The sequence below is a fragment of the Atta cephalotes genome (assembly GCF_000143395.1).
Source record: "Atta cephalotes unplaced genomic scaffold scaffold00016, whole genome shotgun sequence".
In the NCBI taxonomy this organism is placed as follows: domain Eukaryota; kingdom Metazoa; phylum Arthropoda; class Insecta; order Hymenoptera; family Formicidae; genus Atta; species Atta cephalotes.
Window position 1 is genome coordinate 2,893,834 of NW_012130080.1, and position 17,627 is coordinate 2,911,460.

The window sequence follows — 17,627 nt, forward strand, 5'->3', positions numbered from 1 at the left end:
ATTTAGCTTAAGTAAACGTGCATTTTGTGAGAAAGATATTAATAGTTCTTACATTTTTTAATGTACACTTTGCGTTCATAAAACAAACGTATATGAAATGGAAGAGACACGCGACGATAGATCTTGCGATTCTTTTAAGTTCCTACGTTGAGTCTTCGGCGAATTGCTTTTAACAATCTGTTCTTTTAGCTGAACTATTTGCACTGTTCATCTTTTTTTTCTTTTTTTTTTTCTTTAATGTGAAAAGAGAAAAGATAAAATGAACCATATTTAGCTAAAAAGAACAGGCCTAAGTAGGACGAGAATAGGAACGACCCACACTCGCTGTTGATCCTGATTCTCGAAGAATTTTATTACGTGATCTGTATCGGGCAGGGCTTCGTGCTGATTGCTATAAATTGCATGCGTTTTAGGGTACTAGGAACGTATGACAATATAAATCGCATCGCGTTATAATTGGAGCGATTCGTATGACCCGCGAAACAACAATGTGCGTCTGCTGAAAGCATATGTCAAGTCGAGAAGAACAGCACTTCTTTGGATTTGCTCTACGGGATTTGCTGAAATTATGGAAACTTGTCATCCTGGCTTGATTCGGCATTTAGTTGTAAAAAGTTGTATGTGTAACAATAACGGTATAAGAAAAATGTGATGCCCGTCTTCAAAATGTCTTCTATACTGTTTCAAAAAAATTAGTACGTGAAATTAATCTATGGATGTATAGTCATCATTTTGTGTTAAAAAAAATCGCAAGAGGATTGATCGAACAGATACTTATCTTAATTAAGGATTTTGACTTTTTAACGATTTTGACAAATTTGACGCATCGCAAACTGAACAGATATTTCATCGCCATTTAATGATATTTTGTTAATTAATATATAATCGTACCAATTCAACACTGTGGGCTGTTTCAAGATGAATATATATGTGAATAAAAAGCGATGTAAATTTTCGTCCGCCGACAGTTGGTAGTCACGACATATCAGCGTATTTGTTAAGAAAAAAATTTGTTAGGTTGAAATGTTCACTTGTCAGGAGAGAGGCTCTCAAGAAGTGTACAAAAAAAAGGAAGGAACCTTCTTAGATCCTTCTTGAAAATGAATGTCAATAGTTTAGTGTGCAGGCTGGATTGTATTTTTTATTTTTCTGTAAAAACATTTCGATTGAACGCACGAGTTTACTCAGAAAAAAAATAAAACACTTTTTTTGTACATCTATTTTTTGTCTCTTTATTTAATCAGTTCGTAGCGTAATTGTATGTTTTTGATAACTATTTAAAGCTTGGATAATAATAACTTAAATTTTTGGTAAAAATGTTATAGATAATAACGCCCCAAAACTGCCACAGTTTATTTTATAAATAATTTTATATCTTTTTATATAACTTGCAAGAAATTGTCTTTTCATATTATACATGAGCGAAATGTACAATGTCAATCTATTTTATAGCTACTAAAAAAAGAATTTTATTTATCTACCGTTTGTATGTGGTACAAAATCTTCAACTCGTCTGAAATAATGTCTGGCGCTCCGGACATTAAATCTCGTCCTTCCATCGTTTTTGGGAAAGCTATGACGTTCTTTATACTTTTTTCGTTACAAAGTACGCAGATGAAACGATCCAGTCCTTGAATAAGAAATAATGTTTTGTCTTATTTTAATTCACAGATGTAAATTTATCATGTGAAAATGTAATACCTATAGCTATTCCACCATGAGGTGGAGCTCCGTATGTCAATGCCTCGAGCATGTGCGACAATTTTGTTTCATCTATGTTTAACATTCCCAATATTTGCTTCTGTAAATTCGCATCGTGGATTCGAATGGAACCTCCCGCTATTTCCGATCCATTCATTACTAAATCGTAATGTAAACCTCTCACCTATAGAAAAAAAATATGTAAAAAATGTGACAAGATTAATTAATTGGCTTGAGTCTTATTGACCTTTAAAGGGTCAGTTGTAAGATATTCCATGTCCTCTGGATGAGGTTGCGTAAATGGATGATGCGACGATTCCAATGTTTCTTCGAATGTGAATAATGGAAAGTCCGTAATCCATACAAGTTCAGCCTCGGACGAACGTATTTGTTCGCCTTTGGCTTCTAGTATATTTGTAAATTCAGTACGTAGCTTTCCTAAGAGTTTCAACTAAAATATACAATAAGTATTATAATTGCAGGTGGAGAGAAAAAATTATTAAAGGAGAAAAAAAAGAATTATCTTAGACTTTATACTCACTGCATCCATTCGATGTCCAATTGCTAGCAATACTGCATCCCCTTCCTGTAGCTTGCAGTACTGTGATACATCTTTCGTTACAATTCCTGATTTCAGTTTTAGTTTATCTAACTGTGTCTTCCATGAATTGCTTTCAATTTTTAATTGAACTAGCTTTGTAGCAAAATAATTGCTACGAATCTTAGAAAGTTCATCTCGAATAGATTTTGTTAAGTACTTCTACAATATAAAAATTACATTAACATTGGAACACAAATCAAAATAAGTTAAAATAAACACCTACTGCTTTCTTTGGAAAAACTAAAGCATACACCTTTTGTTCATCTTCCAGCTTCATAGTTTCCTTTAATACTGGAAGATCAAACATATGTGTGAGGTCTTGTATCTGGAAAGCAATTTTGTATTGAAATAATACTATATGTTTATTTCGTGAGATAAAAAAAGAAAAGATATACATTAGTTTCCTTACTTGATATGATATTCTTAAGTCCGGTTTGTCAGTACCATACAACTCCATTGCATCTTTATATGTTATAAGCTTAAAAGGCATTTTTATGGAACCCAATTCTTCTGGCCATGAATATATTAATAAGTTTTCGATTAAACTCATCACTCCGTCCCGGTCAACAAACGACATTTCAATGTCTAGCTATAATATAACTGATGATATAACATTGATGATATAACTGTGTAGCTGATAATAAAATGTATTACTTATATATAAACGCAATGTATAATTACTTGTGTAAACTCTGGCTGTCTATCATGCCTAACAGTTTCATCTCGATAACATCGAGCGATTTGAAAGTATCTATCGAGCCCACCTACCATGAGAAGCTGCTTGAATTGTTGAGGACTCTGTACTAATGAGTAGAAGTTACCTGGTTGTCTCGTGGGCACTACAAATTCTTGTGCACCCTGAATATAAAAAAATTAATGTGTTTTGATTATTTAATTTTGATTGCATAATAAATCAATTTTATATATTTGACACAGTTTTATAGTAAACTAGATATTAACAAGGCGTACCCCTGGTGTACTTTTAAATAACGTTGGCGTCTCAATGTCCACAAAACTGCATTCATGAATCAAGAATTCTCTCATTCTCATTATGAGGGAGGAACGCATTCTTAAATTCTTTTGCAGTTCAGGGTATCTCAGTGATAGATATCTGTATTTCATTTGCTGACTCTCTTTGGCTTTACTGTACTCTCTAATGAATACCGGGGGATTCTGTGATGCTGCATTTAGAACCTCCAGAGACTCAACATATACCTCTATGTCGCCTGTTTTCATTTTCTTATTTTGCTGATTTTCAGGTCTTGGTACCACTTTGCCTATTGTGCTTAAGACACTTTCAAAAGACAAGTTCTGTATAGTTGCTATCAAATCCTTTCTCTGAAATCATTAGAAACTTTTCAATATTTTATATGATAGTTACCAAATATCACTATATAATAGCTATATCTACATACATCTTCAGGTATAAGTAACTGCGTTGATCCATAAGAATCTCGTAATGTTATAAATTTTTTCATTCTCTGGAATTCCAGCCAACCACTTAATTTCACTTCCTCTCCGACATTCTTTAGTGTCAGCTCACCACATGTGTGTGTCCTCTGGACATATCTATTGACTGGTGATACCGGTTCCTTCGTCAATGGTATTGATTTGTTACTAACTAAATTGTGTACACAAGAAATTGAAATAGCAGATTGAGCCTTTAACAGAAACTAAAATAACATACATTAAATTTCAAGTAAATCTAGATTGCTTCAGGTTATGATACCGTAATAAAAATTATTATGTAAAATATTTAGAAACTTACATTTACTTTAGGTAAATTACTTATCAATGGCCATATGTGATATCTTGTCACAATGACATTTGTGCGGCTAAACACAATTCTACTGCCGGCAAACATTTTATATTGTTATATTGTTGTATTACTGAAGTTTCTTCTTAAAAATTTTTCAACCTTTTAGTGTATTTTGTTTCATATGCAGTCATTCACAAAATCATTATTGTTCTTGTATTCTTCTTATCTATTGTTTACAAATTTTTAGAAATTTGCTATATTTTTATATAACAAATATATAAAATAATTATTATAGGTAATTATTTAGTTTAGTCTTCCTTGGAGTCAATGAAATTAGACTCGTTAGATGCATTTTTGTACAAATGTAACTGAAAAAAGCATCTGCCTTGCAAATTGAGATATTATATAAATATAGTTATTTTAAATATCACACAATATATAATAATTATCTTCTAACAATTATAGATAACATTGTATTTTGGACACATACATTGACTGATCATCTGATTTTGCTAAAATCTGACGAAATCTTTATAATTGTCAAAACATCTTTGTTAGATATTCGAAAGATCGTTACATACCGATTACAACTTTTTCACTTTGATTATTCATGCGAATAATCTCGAATATCATTATTTGTAAATTCACGCACGTATTATGGAACACTATATTTACAACATGACATCAATGGACGATTTTTCTCTCTTTGCCGGATCTGATCGTTCACGTGTAACTGTAGTGGCGAACTTATGTTGACATTTTTTTTTTACAAATAAGTACGACGCAAAAATACATTTGCGATAGGATCGGTTATGTATTTTAACGTGAGAGGATAATTAAAATAGAAGGTTAGTCAAACTTGACGAATTCTAATTTACGAAAAATTACGTGGCTCCCTAATCTAATTTTCTTAACCTATAAATGTCGATATTCAACTTATCCTTAATGAATTTTTGATAAAATACAACTGATGTAAATCTACAGTGAATGTAAATTCATACAGAAGATTTTTATAAAAAAAGCTTTATTTGTAAAAAATAAAATCAATTAGCAATTTATTAACAATAACATTGTCCTAAACAAAGAGCTTTGCAAAACTGACAATGTTTATAATCTTAAAAGCTATAATAAATTTCTTTATGAATACTTTTTATGCGTTCAAGTAATGTAATTTTTCATTTTTGCTTTGTAAAAATGAAAAAAATTTTTTTAAAGATATCTCTTTTATATAAATTTTTGCACTCACTGTATCTGAAAAGAAAAGCATTTATCTGATGTATCGCTCGAATACAATCTGATTGCTTTCAGTAACAAGGATGGCGATGTCAATTTTTAATAAAAATGACTCTGTACTGCTAGTAGGAGAAGGGAACTTCTCATTCTCTGCAGCATTGTCGCGACAAAATTTGAACATAGAACTTATTGCTACATGCTACGAATTTGGTACCAATCAAGAAGCTGCAGAAAGAAATGTAGATTATCTTCGAAGCAATGGTCAGTAAATTAGAGACAAATATTATTCACAATGCCGACAATCGAGTTAGCCAATCAATTATAAAGAAAGAAAGAAACTTATGCTTTTCTTTTCAGACATCTGTGTATTATTTGATGTGGATGCTACAAAGTTAAGGGAATGTCCCTCATTAAAGTCGCGACAGTTCGACAAAATCATATTTAACTTTCCCCATGCTGGTGGTAAAATGAGAATAGAAAGAAATAGGGACTTACTGAAAGACTTTTTTGTGTCGTCCGAAAGTATGATAAAAGAAAATGGTCAAATATTAGTAACACTATGTAATGGTCAAGGTGGAACGCCTATGGATGAACCTAGAAGACGTTGGGATGATTCCTGGAAAATTGTAGAAATGGCTGCACATGGAAATTTTATATTAACAAGAATAGAACCATTTTTGTGGCAATCTTTTCGGGATTATATTGTAACGGGCTATCGCAGTTTAGATAAGCAATTTCACACGGCAGGCTCATTAACACATTTTTTCACGAAGGGCAAGCTACCTATGATGCACAATATCGCACCTAATAATAAGATACACACTTTTAAATACACTGTGGATAATATTACATGGAAAAATATGATAAAAAATATCCAAGATAAATTAGATATTAAATGTATTCATCCATGTAGTTTTATATTTGATTTAACTTTGTCTACTGATCGAAATTTTAATACAGCTAATTTTTATCAGTCGCTGTATAATTATGCAGGATCTATTATTGATAATGTAGATTTGATTAATTGTTATCATTCTCCTGTTGATGAAAAGATAAAGAGGACATATAGGATAAATTACAAATCAAATTATATGCCATTATATAGGAGAAGAGTTATAGAATTACATCAAAATGTAATCGCAAATTTTGTAGAAGATAAATTTAAAGTCACCGTCTCAAGATGAACACGTAACTAGAATTATTTTGTGTATTCTGTTAAGAAATAAATCTGGATTTTATTAAAACGGTATATATTGATTTATCTCATTATTGATATTATGCTATCCCTTTTAGATGCATCATTTTCGTCATTTGAAAAGTATCGTCGCGTGTAGCATAATTCAAAGACAAAGTTGTAAAACCGTATTGAAAGAGAACAGAATCAGGAGCGAAGTTTCAAGTAGGCTTAGAACATTATCTGCTACCGTATGCATTCATAAACAGGAATCCATAGCTAAACCTTTACGCAGTACAAAACCCAAATCGAAGAATGACACCCTGCAATGTTTTGTCGATATAAGATCGGTAAGAATTATTTCATTACATTATTTCGCGAAACATTACCAGTTCTTAATTGTATGATCGTTTTTCGTTAGGTGAAAACAATCGGGGGAAAGGGTGGCGATGGGCAGATATCGTTCTTACGATTGTGGGTCAATGATCGAGCTGGTCCGGATGGTGGTGACGGCGGGCACGGTGGTCATGTAATATTTGAAGTAAGATTATTATGACTAAAGCAAATCACATGAGAAATATAATCAAAACATAAAATTTATACGATTACAATACTAGATGCTTTTCAGCAAGAAACACAGATTATCCAATGAATCATTACATTCTTGTTTGTCAATGTCAAATAAAGATGAAATGATCCACTGTATTATACGAATCGGCTTGTTAAATGGAAAGCATTCACTGTGTCATTTGTGTCTCTTGCTGGAAAACATCCATTTATGTTACATTTATGTATAATATATTAACACCAATTTGTACAGAATACAAATGTACAATTTTATTATGCAGACAACATCAAATATAAAGGATCTTAGACATATAGATTCAGTGATCAGAGCTGAGGATGGAGAAAAAGGTTACAGCAAGGATTGTTTTGGTAAAAATGCAGAACACAATGTGGTACAAGTGCCCGTTGGCACGATCGTGCGCGATGTAGAGGGTAAAATATTAGCCGACTTGAGCAAAGAAGGAATGATGTTTATTGCCGCGAGAGGAGGTGCCGGCGGCCATGGAAATGCCTTTTTTAAGTCGGACACTCAACAGACTCCTGAAATATGCGAATACGGCGCAATCGGGGAAAATTTGCAATATGTGTTGGAAATAAGGAGTATGGCCCATATTGGATTGGTAAGTATTCTTTCAGTTATCGCTAAATTGATTTTATTATTAGCATTTAAAAACATTAATGTTCAAAAATATATATTTACTTGTATAAATACTTTAAAAATTTTTATTGTATAAAACATTTAAGAATGAAATTTATATTTGTGTTATGTTTATCAAATTTTTAGATCGGTTTACCAAATGCTGGTAAAAGTACACTTTTAAGAGCGATATCTAGAGCTAGGCCAAAAATAGCGGCCTACCCCTTTACTACTTTAAAACCTCATATAGGCATAATTCAGTACGATGATTATGAACAAGTTGCAGGTAATTTTTATAATATTTTATAATATTTGTATCATATAGTATAGAAATAGCGCGAATTTTCTTGCGCATTTAATCTACTTTCGTAATTTGTTTTAGTTGCCGACATGCCCGGTCTCATAGAAGATTCACATAAAAATAGAGGGCTTGGCATAACTTTTCTCAAGCACGTGGAACGTTGCGCCGCTTTAGTATTTATTTTAGACGTAACACAGAATAAACCATGGGAAGTTCTGCAAACTTTAAAGTACGAAATTAGTCAATTTAATGAAAGACTGAATGACAGGCCCCACATTATTGTAGCAAATAAAATTGATTTGCCAGATGCTGAGGTGAGCGATTAAAATTTTAAATTCTTTGAGTTTATTAGTTTCATTATTATTTCAATATATTTATGTATTATTAATTTAAGTGTCAAGAGTAATTAAAAAAGATCTTGAAGTTGATAATTTTTATAATGTAACTTGTATTTCAGGTTAATTTACAGTTACTCAGAGAACGTATAAATTTACCAATAATTCCTATCTCTGCCAAAGTAGGAACTAACATTTCTACTTTATTGAAAGAGATTAGAATATTGTACGATAATCTTAAAGTTACTACATCAGAAGAAGATACTGAACTTTCGATGTAACTTTTACATAATAAATTCGATAAAAACGTATATAAAAAAAAACTGAATGTTATCGCAATACATCATATAACTTAACATCATATAGCTTCCGTACAAAATGAAAAATTCTTTACCACACATTTCACTTGCGGCTGATTCAGGATTGTCGAAAACCACCTAGTTATATTCGAATAATGTCCTCTGTAATGTGGATCAAACACATATTCGTATAAAGGCAGCAAGGCAGTAAAAAGGGATATATCCGCAAGAGTGATCCTTTCGCCTATCAAGTACGTCCTTGTATGCATTATGTCATCTAATTTTCTCAGAGCACAAAGAAGATCCGCTTTCGAAATTTTTATATTTATTTTTGCATCTTCTGATACGGAAACAAGTGAAGGGAGTACCCAGCCATAAACCATTGGTAAGATGTGATTTTGTACGTAACTCATCCATTGCAGAACTTGACTGCATGCAAATAAATCGTCATCACGCCGTAGCTGCGAATTTGATAAAAAGAATGCAATGGCATTGCTGTCGTGTAACGTAATATTTGCTGTTTCTAACATTATATCACTAGAACGTATTCTATTATCAATTTGCTTAATAGTCAAACATTTGCCGCTATACTCTGCGATTATTTGTGCTAAATAGCATTTAATATTTCCAATGTTTCCATAAAGTACTAATTTTAATGAAGATTCCGTGTTAAGTAATTGAAAAGTTTCTGAAATTTTATGAGTATTATTAGTAGTAATCTTGTCTGAAAGCAGACATAATTGCTGATAAATTAATCTAAATATACATAAATTAATAAATCAATAATCTACTAAATTAATATATCTAGTAAACTCATAAACTGTTATATTTCGTTTTCAAGTTTTCAACTGAGTTAGCATAATGCTACAGTAAAATTACAATATCGAATTACAGTAATGTTTTTGTACTTACTTGTAATTCCAAGTTTTTGATCGGCAAACTCATTGGCTTTGCTTACTATTTCATTCAAACATACTATGTTTGAACCAGAAGCTTGTGCAGATTCGGATTTCCCACCTCCTTTGCCTTGCATCAAAGACGTAATTGCCTGAATCCATTCATTTGCCTTCAACCCTTTGGATACTGCAGACTGTGAATGAGTTCATTCTATCAGTATGACTGATCAGTTTTTACTTTTACTTTATTTTTATCTTACTTTAGGAACAGAACTGAGAGCGAATATTTTCTTGACATCATGATCTATGCTTATAAGCAAAGCACTAGTTTCTGGCGATATAGCCCTGATTTTCTTTAATGCTTGATCTAAAGCTTTCGTATTACTGTAGGCTTCCAGCACCTCGACTAAAACTTGACATCCAACTTTAGACTCTATTATAGACTGAGCAGTCTGTATAACCGTGGTAGCAACAGTTGCTTTTGCTGCCCGTTCCTTATCATCAAGAGATTTCTTTAAGTTTTTTAACGTATTGCGCATGTGATCCTGTTATAACAAAACAATTATTACTGTAATAATTTATCAATTCTCTGAAATCAATATATTTTATTAAATATAATTGCCTTCCAATATGCAGGAATAAGGGCATGAGATATCTCCTCTGTTAATTCTACTATCTCTCTCACATATTCCTTAGAGTTCATTTCAGACTTATCATCTTCAATCGTTGCTTGAAATTGAGATAACTGTCGTTGTAATAGCATCCCTGTTCTTAAGGCTTTTGCTGCTTCCGGCCCAGTAAGCGCTACTATGCGTCTGATACCTTTAGCGATAGCATCTTCACTGATTATTGTAAAATTACCTATGTGGCTAGTGTAATGCAAATGCCTATGGAACAAATCGTTCGTAAATTTAAAGAAACAAGTAAGGTTTGATCTGTTTTTTTTTTTAATTGAACTTCTTGTTTTTCTCTCGAATATATATATAAATAATATATATATAAATAAATATATAGAAATATAGAGAAAAAAAAAGGAATGGTGCAAGAAGTGCAAAGAACAAACCTAAAATGTATGCTTTAAACGATACTTACGTTCCCCCGCAAAATTCTACGCTGGTTTCAAGAGCAGCTGTACTCAAAGGATCCTTTTCTAAGTTTTCAACTGGTATGCCTACACTAACAACACGTACCGGATCAGGATACGTCTCTTCGAACATTGCACGCAAACCCTGAATAGTTTTTGCTATAGCTAAGTTACTTTCTTTAGCATAAATTTTCTCGTTTTCCGTTATCATGTTATTGGCTAACTGTTCCGTATCTTGTAACTGACCTCCCGTCATTGGTCCTGTTGAAAAAATTTGACAGTAATAGTTAATTGTGATCTAGTTTTTAATTCGAGACTGTACCTTTGTTCGTAAAATCAAATCGAAGTCTATCAGGTGCAACTAATGATCCTTTCTGATCGGCTTTCGTTCCCAAGACCTTTCTAAGTGCATAATTCAAAACGTGCGTGGCACTGTGATTAGCCATCACAAACCGTCTACGTTCTGTATCTACATTCGTATGAACTTTATCTCTTTTTCTTAATGTACCTTCGCCCACAGTACCAATGTGTAAAACATAACCAGCTCTGATTTGAACGTTTTTTATACGAATCTCTGTAGTCTTTTAAAGCAATATTCTATAAACAATCTTGTTCTTCGTTGCACGAAATTAAAATGAAAATTAAATTTTATACCTCATCATTGACTTTCACTAAAAATCCTTCATCGTATATTTGTCCTCCTTGTTCTGCGTAAAAATTCGTTCTGTCCAATAAAATTCCAACTTCTTCGCCGGAAGATACTTCATCGACGAAAGTTTTGGCGCGTCTTAGTGCGATTACAGTGCCAGTACATGGTGCAAATTCATACTCTTTATATTTAATCTCTGCTGTTACTTTATAATCATATTTAGGAGAATCATCCGTAGGTTTAATGCCTTGCTTTTGCAATTCAGTGATGGCATGGACATCCAAATTAATTTGATCATCTACACCACCAGCTTTATTTTGAGAAATTAACTGTACAGTTGAAAAAAAATATTTATGAAGAATATTAAAGTAAAAAAAAAGTATTTTAGCACTAAATTAATATATAATAATACAGATTAATTATTATATATTGAAATATACATATATATATATATATATATATATATATATATATATATACTACCTGTGCTTGTTTCTTAGATTCTTCATAGCCTGCCATATCAATCTTCAATCCTTTTTCTTCGGTCATTAACTGAGTGAGATCTATCGGGAAGCCGTAAGTGTCATATAAACGCCACGCGACATCACCTGGCACAGTATCAGCTGATTCTAACTTTGCTATCGTTCTATTTAATAAATTGCGACCCCGCGATAGAGTTTTCAGAAATTGACTCTCTTCCTCATTGATGATCTCGATAATACTTTGTGGATCTTTTCTTACTTCTGAAAAAACATCACCTGCAACAGCAAAAGACTGCTTTTAGAAGAAGAGTAAATAGTAAAAAAATATAAAAACTTCTTTTATTAAACAATATGAATACAATATGATATTTACCGAGAAGATCGACTACTACGTTTACGAGAGATCCAAAAAAACCTTGCTTAGCGTTTAATTTTTCAGTTGCATAACGTACAGCGCGTCGTAAAATTCTCCTTAGCACATATCTATATCAAAATAAAGAGAACTACATTTAGATAAATAAATTTAATTATATTAAAAAGCGCAAAGAAGGTTGGATATAAAAACTACATTGTTCGGAAAACATAATTGAAAAAATGCTTATTGTTATTAATATATTTTTCTAGATTTTTATCATGGATCTAAAGATTTCCAATCACAGGCAATATTGAGCGCCTATTCAATAGTTATGCTTTCCGAACATAAAGTTTAAACACTTACCCTCTACCAGTGTTATCGGGCACTCCTCCATCTGCCAGAGCAATTGTGAGAGTTCGAGCATGATCAGCCAGAACTCTATATGCCATATCGATTCCATTAACATCGTCAGCTCCTACTTTACCTTGATAAGGAGGAGCATCTGTACCTTCCTCAATTGCAGCAAACAAAGGCATAAATAGATCAGTATCATAATTAGCACGTTTATTTTGAATGACCGATACCAGTCGTTCTAAACCTAAGCCGCAGTCTATATGCTTTTTTGGTAATGATTTAAGACTACCATTTAATTCTCTGGAAACACAATTAAGATTGTTTGTGAGACTTCGGATCGCGAGTTATAATCTAGTTTTAAATACCTGTTGTATTGAATAAACACAAGATTCCAAATTTCTAATACATCGGGATCGTCCATATTTACAAGATGAGCTGCTTCTCTACCACCGATACGATCATAATGCAATTCACTGCACGGTCCACAGGGTCCAGTTTCGCCCATTTCCCAAAAGTTGTCTTTCATGTTGCCTGGTAGAACATGCGAGGCAGGTACTCTGTAGATTCATATTTTACAACTTCAAAATTTTTTAATAGTAAACATTAAAATATGGCGAAAAATATATCAATAAATAGAATGAGATGTAAGATAAAGGAAATAAGATTACACATATAATATAAAATTGAAAATAATATTTATATTAATAAAATTTTATCAATATAAACTATTCAGAATAATTGTATTCTAAAATGATTATGTACCCAAGAGAAAGCCAGAGATTCTTGCACTCATCATCTGGCGCCAATCCGCTTTTCTCATCCCCACCAAAATATGTGACGTACAATCTATCAGCTGGTAGTTTCAACATGTCTGTTAAAAATTCCCAAGCCCAAGCGCATATCTCATTCTATAAAAAAATTAAATCTTAAAGTTAGAAATTTGAAAAATGATTAATGACTCTAGAAACAATTAATTACCTTGAAATAATCGCCAAAAGACCAATTTCCCATCATCTCAAAGAACGTATGATGATAAACATCTTTACCAACATCATCCAGATCATTATGCTTACCACCAGCTCGGATGCACTTCTGACTATTGACAACCCGTATCCATTTTGCCATATCACTATTGGGATCGACCGTTCCTAAGAAAATCGGCTTAAACTGAAATACATTTAAAATAAAATTAGAAACACAGTGTTGTGATAGAGAAAAATAAATTAAATAATGGTTACATGAATCTCCATAGTTGTTAATGCGTAAATAATATATTTGTAAGGCAACAAAATATAATTCACAATTGAAATGTTATGAACTTTTTGCAGTCTTCAGCTTAATCGAAAAATCATATTTTCTGTTTTATTTGAACAAAATAAACATTATTTGGTCTAAAAAATATATTTATTTCTAAAAATAGCTTTCTAAAAATAATTCTTAAAAAAACATGTTATTGCTTTTGAAGCTTCCACAAGTATTTTTTTTCAAAGAAGTTCATAGTTTGCGAGTTATCTCTGTGTCTTAATATATTACTAAAGACTAACATTGTAGTTTACTTCATCAGGCAAGAAGCATAGGTTGTTTCTCGTCTTGAAGAAGAAAACTGCAACATTAGAATTCAATGATATATTAAGACACAAAGATAAACTTAGCATAGCTTGTTTGAAATTCAAAAAAGACTAAATAATGAATTCAATGTAAAAATTATCAAGACTTACTTGATTCATCCCAGCATTCGTAAAGAGCAAGGTTGGATCATCGTGGGGTATTGTCGAGCTCGAATGTACATATTCGTGCCCCTTGCTCTTGAAGAAGTCGATATATGCCTGCCGTATTTGTTTTGCGTTCATGTTGTTACTATGATCCGTGTTTGGTGCACTAGACATTGTGCCAGAGCTGTTGGGTGATGAACCATTATCATTGTCTTGATTGTTGGCGGTCTGTTGTAATTGCATCTTGATAATTCTAGGCATTAAATCCTTTATGCTACTCAGTGTAATATCCTAGAACCGCGAATTACAGTAATATATTGTTAAACACTTTGCAATATAATTCGCCATATGGTCTTAGGTTGCATCAGAAATGCAAGCTATGAAATATTGAATAATCAAAACAAAATGCAACCTGCTTTATATAATTACATTATGCGATCTATGCGATTCAGATTTATATAAACAGTGAGAAAGAAAATGATAAATCTTTACAGGACTTGCCTCCGTTGCTCAATCATGTACAAGTAGACTGTTCTCTGTTCCTTTTATTGTGTGAAGCTCTGACCTGACGTGCGGCTACAGTATACATATATATAACGCGACACACAAGTAAGTAAAGAGGAGTCAAAAAAGAATGATAGAGAGGGGAAGAAAATCCAGATGTGCGTGCGTGTGTATGTGCGTACATATATGTTTCGAATCAGTTCGACTTTCGAGATTTTCAAGCCGGTAAGTGAAAAAAGGAAATTAATTTGTTGTCGATCGATAATCGCGCGAGTTAAAGTAACCGGGTAAATACTGTAGTAAACAGACAGATTGAAAGCAGATAGAATTAGACAAAAATCGAATCAGAATGCCATTTATGATAGGCAAGGAGCCTGTGCGGCGAACAATGAAATATCTAATGGCTGGCAAATTGGTTTTAAAGGATAAGATACAAATAATGTCCATTAATTATAACACACATGGCAATCATCACCGAGGTACAAGGTAAAAGCTATTTCCTTAATACTTAAAGCTCTGCAGTTGTATTTTAATGAGCCATTTTTCTGATTATTTTTTCTTACAGAGACTTCGTGTTTTGGCATCTACCGCAACTACAGTATAAAAATCCAAATGTGCAAATAGTTACCTTTAAAAACATAACCCCATCGCCATTCATAAAATGTTACTACGGTAAAATTGCGATTTAATTATAATTTCAAACAAGATTTATTTAATGTAGAATTAGGCAGTAGAGTCTAGTGAAAAAAAAATGTGAACAGTATGTCAGCATTTTTTATCAGTAAATTTGAACAAAATATTGTGGCAGATTGACATTACTTGATGAAAATTTTTCTCAGAATTTTAATTTTAGAATATAAATTTCAGAATTTTTGTTTCAGCATTTTTGAATAATTTTATAATTTTTAGAACATTCAGAATTTTTTATATTTCAGAATTTACGTATATAAAAACATTTTAATCAGTCTTTCTTCATATTTTTAAAAAGTATTTCAATTCATATAGAAATTCTGAGAAAAAATTTTATTCATGTATTTTATGCTTGTTTTGCCAGTGGAGTCCATAAATATAAGTTGATAGCAAATTGTTAATAGAAGCTAGGCAAAATCTGTCATAACTATTTGAGTGATTACAATTGATTGCAAAAACTAAATGTTACAAATTGATAAATTCTATTTAATTTTTACAATCCATTTATTATTAGATTCTATTAGCAGAGTTTGTTATATTTCTGTTGGCATTTTGCTGATTAAATTTATAGCAGATATTTTGCAGAATTTTTTCAATTTGCAAAATTACGATACAAAAGATTTATATATTTTACAGCGAATGGTAAGACAATATTAATAGATGTAGACAGCAAATCGAAGGACGATATACTTGATCATCTCTTGAGAGTAGTAGGAAAACCGCAGAATGTATTGAAAGAGGAAGCTATAGCTCAAGAAAAGAAGACTAATCCAGCAAATTTCGGAGTTGGTTGTGATAGGAGTTGTATATGTCATATCCCAGGACAAGTGCCATGTCCTGGTATAGTACCATTGCCAGATCACATGCGTGGAAAGATAATAATAGAACGATTACAGAATAAAGATTAAACAAACTGTAGTTGAAAATTCTTGTTACACTTGTATTATAATTGTATTACATGTACGTACATATGTGGTCTATATCCAAAAATATGAACAATGGAAATAACTTGTACACTTTGCATTTTATTCCAAAGCATGTCATGTTTGCTATAAAATAGATTTCCATATATTACGAAAATACATGTACGTTAACGTACATATCGAGAGCGTTACATCGCGGACGATTTGAAACAGTCGTAGCTCTAATGTTTCTTGTATTTTTGGCGACAATGAGGAACATCGAGAAACATACTGGAACTTTTACAGGCAATAGAAACATAAACATGTTGCTCTTATATTCCTTTGATGGATAGTTTTCATAATAGGAAAATACATATAAAATTTCTTTATACACACAACGAAATATTTTTAATAAACGATATTAAATAAGTAGGCATTGCGTCATAAATAATATAAATATCATCATAAAATTATTATGATAATGATGGTTGATAAATGGGATAAAAATGTAGATGAAATTTACGCGAATTATCTTCTTGGCTTATGACGACTGTATGGCTTGTTGTGATGGTAGCAGCTTCCACGGCTGTGATAACGCGTAGAGGTGGACGGTTTTTGATTTTCTACTTTTTGATAGAGTTGTATAATTGGCGATCCTTCCAATGGTTTATTCAATTCGAACTCTTCTTCTGATTCTTTCATCAACTTGAGTTTTGCTTCAATCGCTTGAATTGCTGTTTCACGACTGCAGGAAAATTTCAATTAAAATATTGTTTATTCGATATTCGTTTATTCAATTCATTTATTATTTGATAAAATTATACCTGATTTTTTTATCCTCTTTCTTTGCACCAGCTAAGGCAGGAATCTCAATCTTTGGTTTTGGTTTATCCATGTCCAACTAAATAACAATTATTTTTTGTAAGTTTTTCAAAATGAAGTTACTTATTCAAAATTAATACTTATAGTTATAAAGTTAGCAATTCATAAAATATTATACAATGTGTTATATTAAAAATAGAAATTTTAATTTAAGATTTAAACTTTAACAATATTATAACACATGAATATATTGTACCTCGGTGACACTGTGCGCCCATCTAACGATTATATTCTTAGCTCCAACTTTCAAGTTATGTAAAGCATCTTTCGCCCTTATAGCATCTTGAATCGTTTTGTAAGTAACAAATGCATAGCCTCTTGGTTGACCGGCTTGAGGTCCCGATCGATGAAACAGCAGGTCGAACTTTTCGATTGTGCCGTATTTTTGGACAAGTTTCAGGAGTTGGTACCGGTTGACAAAAAGAGCATTAGTTTTTCTCTTCCAATTTTAATGTTCTAATGCAATGATGCACAACCTCATAATAAAAAATATAAAATCATTTATATATA

General features: G+C 32.0%; 5 protein-coding genes across 5 annotated transcripts in view; 2 read left to right on the forward strand and 3 right to left on the reverse strand.

Moving 5' to 3' along the window:
• Positions 1 to 1,469: 1,469 nt before the first annotated feature.
• Positions 1,470 to 4,166, reverse strand: LOC105618264 (aspartate--tRNA ligase, mitochondrial). The gene is made up of 10 exons (XM_012199804.1): positions 4,071 to 4,166; positions 3,718 to 3,975; positions 3,272 to 3,640; positions 2,984 to 3,160; positions 2,712 to 2,891; positions 2,526 to 2,627; positions 2,243 to 2,461; positions 1,949 to 2,152; positions 1,702 to 1,885; positions 1,470 to 1,630 (listed from the first exon to the last, which is right to left on the reverse strand). Exons 1-10 carry the CDS (start codon positions 4,164 to 4,166, stop codon positions 1,470 to 1,472), a joined length of 1,950 nt encoding a protein of 649 aa, XP_012055194.1.
• Positions 4,167 to 5,747: 1,581 nt separating this feature from the next.
• On the forward strand, positions 5,748 to 8,589 carry LOC105618266 (mitochondrial ribosome-associated GTPase 2). The gene is made up of 7 exons (XM_012199806.1): positions 5,748 to 5,756; positions 6,588 to 6,818; positions 6,890 to 7,009; positions 7,317 to 7,655; positions 7,820 to 7,958; positions 8,055 to 8,287; positions 8,431 to 8,589. Exons 1-7 carry the CDS (start codon positions 5,748 to 5,750, stop codon positions 8,587 to 8,589), a joined length of 1,230 nt encoding a protein of 409 aa, XP_012055196.1.
• LOC105618265 (alanine--tRNA ligase, cytoplasmic) lies at positions 8,405 to 14,400 on the reverse strand. The gene is made up of 14 exons (XM_012199805.1): positions 14,146 to 14,400; positions 13,406 to 13,594; positions 13,190 to 13,335; positions 12,793 to 12,984; positions 12,437 to 12,727; positions 12,092 to 12,201; positions 11,720 to 11,994; positions 11,242 to 11,565; positions 10,910 to 11,168; positions 10,596 to 10,848; positions 10,126 to 10,390; positions 9,764 to 10,048; positions 9,520 to 9,697; positions 8,405 to 9,331 (listed from the first exon to the last, which is right to left on the reverse strand). Exons 1-14 carry the CDS (start codon positions 14,398 to 14,400, stop codon positions 8,667 to 8,669), a joined length of 3,687 nt encoding a protein of 1,228 aa, XP_012055195.1. The 3' UTR covers positions 8,405 to 8,666.
• A 592-nt stretch (positions 14,401 to 14,992) lies between these two features.
• LOC105618267 (probable 28S ribosomal protein S25, mitochondrial) lies at positions 14,993 to 16,347 on the forward strand. Its single transcript, XM_012199807.1, has 3 exons — positions 14,993 to 15,129; positions 15,209 to 15,315; positions 15,970 to 16,347. The coding sequence occupies exons 1-3, from the start codon at positions 14,993 to 14,995 to the stop codon at positions 16,239 to 16,241; spliced, it is 516 nt and encodes a 171-aa protein (XP_012055197.1). The 3' UTR covers positions 16,242 to 16,347.
• Positions 16,348 to 16,763: 416 nt separating this feature from the next.
• LOC105618416 (probable RNA-binding protein 18) overlaps positions 16,764 to 17,627 on the reverse strand; it is a 1,842-nt gene continuing 978 nt past the window's right edge. Inside the window, exons 3-5 of the mRNA XM_012199958.1 lie at positions 17,314 to 17,554; positions 17,060 to 17,136; positions 16,764 to 16,980 (exon numbers count right to left, since the gene is read on the reverse strand). Coding sequence (XP_012055348.1) covers positions 16,764 to 16,980; positions 17,060 to 17,136; positions 17,314 to 17,554 — 535 coding nt within the window. The remainder of the gene's footprint in view (positions 16,981 to 17,059; positions 17,137 to 17,313; positions 17,555 to 17,627) is intronic.